The sequence below is a fragment of the Schistocerca piceifrons genome, chromosome 3 (assembly GCF_021461385.2).
Source record: "Schistocerca piceifrons isolate TAMUIC-IGC-003096 chromosome 3, iqSchPice1.1, whole genome shotgun sequence".
Classification (NCBI taxonomy): domain Eukaryota; kingdom Metazoa; phylum Arthropoda; class Insecta; order Orthoptera; family Acrididae; genus Schistocerca; species Schistocerca piceifrons.
In genome coordinates, this window is record NC_060140.1 from 10,499,281 (window position 1) to 10,505,591 (window position 6,311).

The 6,311-nt window shown below is 38.5% G+C and overlaps 1 protein-coding gene across 1 annotated transcript; it reads right to left on the bottom strand.

Annotated features, from left to right (window-relative positions):
- Positions 1-1,291: 1,291 nt before the first annotated feature.
- Positions 1,292-2,944, bottom strand: LOC124787678 (piggyBac transposable element-derived protein 4-like). Its single transcript, XM_047254497.1, has one exon. It carries the CDS (start codon positions 2,942-2,944, stop codon positions 1,292-1,294), a length of 1,653 nt encoding a protein of 550 aa, XP_047110453.1.
- Between the last annotated feature and the right edge of the window lie 3,367 nt (positions 2,945-6,311).

The window sequence follows — 6,311 nt, forward strand, 5'->3', positions numbered from 1 at the left end:
CAGAGCTTGCTGGATGTGGTCCACTGATGTCAGTACACAGAATTTCCAGGGGTTTACTAGGTAAAATAGAATGTAAATCTGTTTTTGTGGATAAATTCTGAGGTTTTGATTTTTGACATATGACACATGTTTTTAGTTCCCTATAAATTTTTCTTCTCATATTGCTAAAATAACAGTATGTACTGAGCTTTGCCAAACACTTTTTCGTCCCATAATGACCCCAAACTAAGTGTGTGTGCCAAATTAGATTACGTTCAGACTCTTTGGGAATGCATACACACCAGTTAGTAGCATTTGGATGTCGGCGGTAAAATAACACATCATTGTGTAACTTGTAATACTTAGTCAAAGGATGGTTGTGTTTTTCTACCAGTAATGTTATTATCTTATACCAGTGAGGATCAGATTTTTGTAATTCAGCCATGTTTCTGCACATATCAATATAATATTGGTGATACTGCTTGTCTTGCATTAAGAGAATCCTGTAGTCATTTATATTTTCTAAGTCACTGTTGGTGTCATTCATACCTTGTGGAAGTCTAGACAAAGTGTCTGCAATGGTGTTGTCCTTACCTCTTATGTACTTAATTTCAAAACAGTAGTTCTGAAGTGTAACTGCCTATCGTGATAGTCTAGGATGTACAAGTTTACAATTTAACAAAAATGTCAGGGCCTGGTGATCGGTGTGAATTACCGTATGTTTTCCAAATAAATAATAATTGAATTTCTTGAATGCCCATACTATGGAAAGTGTTTCTAACTCAGTAGTGGAGTATGTACGCTCACATTCAGTTAGAGTGCGACTCGCAAACCCAATAATTCTTATCTGTTCCTCCTCTTTATTCTTTACAACTTGAAATAAGCAACAGCCCAAGCCAGTACGTGAAGCGTCACAAGTCATACAAAAATCTAAATTGAAATCTGGATGGCTCAATATGTTAGCATTCACTAAAGCATGTTTAACACTCTCTGTACCAGGCCTATTTTATGCACCCGTCCCTAGAAACCGGGCAATTTTACCAATATTAAAAAAATTACTGCATCAAATCTACTGTTTGGATTGTGGCAAATTTGGTACCATCTTGAAGCTGCACATTTCTACTTTAATTCTGAGTGAAAGAAACTACTTTACAATGCACAGCTTTAAGGTACAGTTATAGAAATCACTTAGATGTTTTAAGAATTTAGAAAAAGTCATACGAATAAGGGAATACAATTGTGATTTATTTTTAACCAAAATTGTGGCACTACATTACATGTTTCTGATAGTATACAGTATTACATATAAATTTCACACAGAATCATATTGTTTTTTAGTGTGGAAAATTTTAAAGCAAGGTTCCAGGCAGAGTGCAACGCCACACTGTTCACATTCGTATCGTGTCTCTTTGCGAGAAGCCTTGCCACTCTGTTTCTTGCTCCTGGAACTGCACACGTGACACACACGAGCAGCATACTTCTTAGTAGTTGCAGGTATGTGCTGCAAAAAATGTCTCTTTGTTAGCCGACCTACAGTTCCTTCATTTCTTGGAATGAATTCAAGTGTGTCGTCTTCAACAAGCTGAACTGCAAGCACTGTTATAAAGTCTGTTATTGTAATTTTCTTCCTGTGCACTGCATTGTACAGCCAAAATGCATTTGATACTCCCATAAGCAGCAAATGGAAATATAATTTTCGCCACCATTTCACAGTTCTGTGCTGGAACGGATTGTACTGCAGGCGTTGGTCTCCAATATCCACTCCAATTTTATTGAGGTTGTAATCAAGTACCTGAAGTGGTTTCAATACTACAGACCCATTTCTCTTAGTATGCGTACCAAATGTTGCTTGATGCCTTGTAGACAATGTATACACATCTCTCTTATCTTTCCACTTCATTGCCAATACATTATCTTTACGCCGAAAAGACATTTCGCCCTTTTTCAGCTTAGCAGATACTAAATCTTTAGGCAATCCTTTCCTGGATTTGTTCACAGTACCAACAGCTCCAGTGCCTTTCTCTGCCAGTTGCTGAAATAGCTCTGGACTGGAATAAAATCGATCTAAATACACAGTGTGGCCTTTGTTCAGCAAGCTGCTGTCAGACAACAATCGCAAAATAACCGCAGACGAAGAATTGTCAACAATATGCTTACCAGCATAAACTTCAAAATTTACAACATAGCCACTACTGGCTTCAGCAACAGCATATACTTTCAGTCCATACTTATGAGGCTTATTTTGCATGTAAACACGGAAACTCACACGACCTCGAAATGGGCAAATTCCTTCATCAATTGTCACTTTTTCTGAGGGACGATATGCCTGGATACATCGCTCCTTCAAATTATTATAATATGGCAAAACTTTGTAAAGTGGATGAAATCCATCTTCGCCTGGTTTTTTCTGATTTGAATTGTCAACAAGATGCAAGCATGACAGTATCTGAGTGAAACGCAAACGGCTCATGACATGGGGACAAAAGTTACAACTAAGAACAGGATTAGTGCTCCAATGGTCCGCAATTTTGGGCTTTTTCGAAACACACATGTGGAAAATAATACCCAAGAAACGCCTCATCTCACTTATAGTCACTGGCTTCCACGAACTCAAAACTGAATGGGGCTTCAGATTATTTCCTCTTCTTTTCTTCTGTATTGTCTGTGATGCATACAAATTTGTCTGTCTCTTGAGTTCATTTACGTCACTGTCAGTAAGGAACACTTTACTGCAATCCAGTACAGAACTCGACTCATCAATATCCACTAGTATCTGCCTGGGTGTCGTGTTGACAGGCAGAGGTCGGTAGGTGTCAACTGCAGTCCACTCACTGTCTTTCGGATACGGCACAGCTGCTGGATTTGAAGCAACACCTTCAACATCATTCTCGTCTTCATCTGAAGACAAACTGTCATCAATCTCGTCTTCTAAAAAGAATATCACATTATGTGTAACTACATACATCGTTTACACATGTTCAACAGATATGTGCGTACTGCACAATTACGTGGAAAATTCGGAAATACGTACCTTCAAACACACCATTGCATTCAGAATCGTCTGAATCACTCTCTACATTATCCAGAGTGTCGCTATGATTGATCAAATCCGCAATTTCTGCGTCTGATAAACCGCGCCGAAACATGATGACAAACAACTGAATGATATACAGACTGAGAACGCAAAGATAAGTTTTAACATGAATTACAGCGCTGCCGTGACATCTATGGACGCATTTTGTTAATAAACATCTGAAAAACGTATAGCGCTGGCCAAACCCGTAGAAATAACGTTGCAGTGTTTTGAATGAAATTAAATGTAGCGGCCCGTAAATTTTACGGGCTTGGTGATTTTCGCGCGATCCCAGGCCCGTAAATTTTACGGGCTTGGCGCTTAGAGTGTTAATTGTATTAAAGTCATTCTGGCACTGTTCCGACCAGATCCAAACTTGATTCTTTCTGAGTAGATTTAGCAGATGTTTACTGTTCAAAAGTGGTTGTGGCGAAAACGTCTGAAAAATGAACATAGCCCAAGGAATGATTTTAACTGCTTTTTAGTTCGAGGGCTAGGAAAGTTTCTGATAGCATCTAATTTACTGGGATCCGGACGTATGCCCTGTGAATTAATGATATGTCCTAAATACTTTATCTCACTGCAACCAAATTTTGATTTTCTTAGGTTGGCTGTGACTCCAGCTTGTGCAAATTTTTTTAAAATTCTTTGAAGAGTGTCAACGTGTTCATTCCAAGATTGTGTAGCTATCAGTATATCATCTACATAGTGTGTGACTGTCTCAACTAAATCGTCGCCAAGCACGGTATCCAGGGCTGTAATGAATACCCCAGAGCTGACATTCAGTCCGAAGGGTAGAACACAAAACTGATAGGTTCGCCCCCCGAACATAAATGCAGTATATTTCCGAGAATCAGGAGTGATACCCACCTGCCAAAACGAATTAGCGAGATCTATTGTGGAAAAATATTTTGCATCTAGAAATTTCTGTAATTGCTCTTCTAAATTTTCAGGTTTTGTGTGAACCGGTAAAATTATTTCATTAATAGCTCGTGCGTCTAACACTAACCTAATACTTCCATTTGATTTTTTGACAACAAGTAGAGGACTACAATAAGGTGAGGTGGATGGTTCAATGACCTTCCAGTCTAACATTTGTTTTAATTCTTGCCACACAGCAGGTCGTTGAGATAACGGTACGTTATATGTCTTATGGTAGAAGATCTTGTGAGGCTTAACTTCAATCTTGTACACATACGTGTTGATAACACCTAATCGTTTGGTAAAAACTTGTAAATATTTGGATAACACTTCCTGTAGTTTTATATGTTCATGTACACTGAGAGCTGTAGCTTCACTTATCTTATGATCAAGCAATGTTTTCAAGTCCATTAGCTCTGTGTCAGATGAGTGTGTTTGCATGTCTTGAATGTCTTTGTCAAGTACTAACTGAACCTTGTACCCTGTACAGTGTTTGTCGTGCTTTAGAGTTCTCCTGTCCAAATCAATAATAATTACACTGCCTTTATCATTTAAAATACATATACCTTTGGAGAAGTCTATAATGCAGTCCTTCTCGCTCATAATATCTATTCCTAATATGCAATTTGTCACAAGGTTTTGTACAACCAGGAATGGCCATTGTACGGTTCCATTACCTATTTTAACGTTTACAAAAATTTGCTTTGTAACCCTACATGACTTATTACCTAGAGCGGTAGTTATTTTACAGTTTTGGGCAGGAAACTCAGGCACAGGCTCCAATTCACACATCTTTTTATAGAAATTAAAAGACAAAACGCTCACAGCTGCACCTGTATCTAAGATAATAGTAGTTGGAATCCCACCTACTACACCAGTAGTAGATGCTAAAACAATTTCATTTGTGTTTAAACGACATTGTGTACTGTCTTGTAAAAGTTTATCTGATATATTGTCATTATGGTTGTATCTCATAAATAAAACAGGTAGCTTTTGTTTAGAATTATTAGGCACATCAATATTTTGTTGTTCAATTGTGGTGTCAAATAACTGATTAACATTGAAGTCGCCCCCCAAGAATTCTTCAGCCACGACCTGGGGCAAAGTAGTGACTGTTTCTAGTTTGTTGGATTATCATTTGTACTAGGTACTGACACAGATTGAGGTTGTGCATCAGGTGTCATTTCTATTATATTCACATTCGGATATTGCCTATTATGATCTCCAAACTTTTGCGGTTGTTGTTGCTGTTGCACATTATAACTTACCTGTCGGTCGTAAGGTATGCTCCAATTTTGTCCTGGTGGCTGCTGTGGTAAAGCAGTATTTGAATGATAGTATTGATCGCTACGAGTCCAGCCTTGATGCTGTCTTGGCTCGTAGTTATTATTATTTCTATTTCTGTTTGTGTTTTTGTTGTTACATTTGTATCCGTTGTTACCGTTGTTGTTATTACCGCGGTGCCTTTTGTATGGATTGCCGCATGAAGTGTTATTACTGTTGTAATTGTTGTTTGTATTGGAATACGCGTGTTGATTTTGATTTCCGTATTGAGACGGCATGTGAGTTTGCTGTTTTTCTGTACCGCGTATCCAACTGTGGGCGCGCCAGAATTGTGTTGGCAAGCCTGCATGTTTTGCATACCACTAGTGTAAACATTGTGGCTGCTGTTTTGCCGCGCGAAGCGCTGATCTTCAAGTAACATGTCAACCGAATCTAAAGCTGTTAAAAAATAATCTGAATCGTCATCCGGGATATGTAGAAGTTTTTCCTTAATGTTGAAAGGCAATTTGGCCTTCAACGCTCGGAGTATATCACGCGTTGCGACTGGTTCGTCTAAAAAATGTCCCATGTTCAAGTATTTTTCAAAATATCTGCGTAAGTTACCATTTTTACTGTTAAAAGTTTCAGGTTCTAAAATTTGTCTTCTGAGTCGCTCCTGGACGGATTGCGACCAGAATTTGTTTAGAAAAGCACGCTCAAACTCACTGTACGTGGTACATACGTCAGCTTGACTGTATGCCCAGATAGCTGCATCGCCTTGGATGTAACCGACAATATATGAAATCTTTTTCCGGTCACTCCAAGTGCGTGGAAATGCGTTACTAAAAGATTTAAGAAAAATCACCGGATGAATGGTTCGTTTTTCTGGGATAAAAGCCTGAAATTGCCTGTGTTTTATTAAGCTTTCTTCTTCCTTTGCATTATGATATGGATTTGTTCCACTGTAATTACTGCAATGCTCAGCTGGCGAGTAATTACGATAATGTTGCTGTAGTTTACCATGATAATTGCTTGTGTTTGTGTTTGCACGTTGTGGTATGTGTTGTTGTCGTGG

Excerpts from the sequence above, each read along its gene's own strand:
- LOC124787678 (XM_047254497.1), bottom strand. The coding sequence starts at position 2,944 with ATGTATGTAGTTACACATAATGTGATATTCTTTTTAGAAGACGAGATT.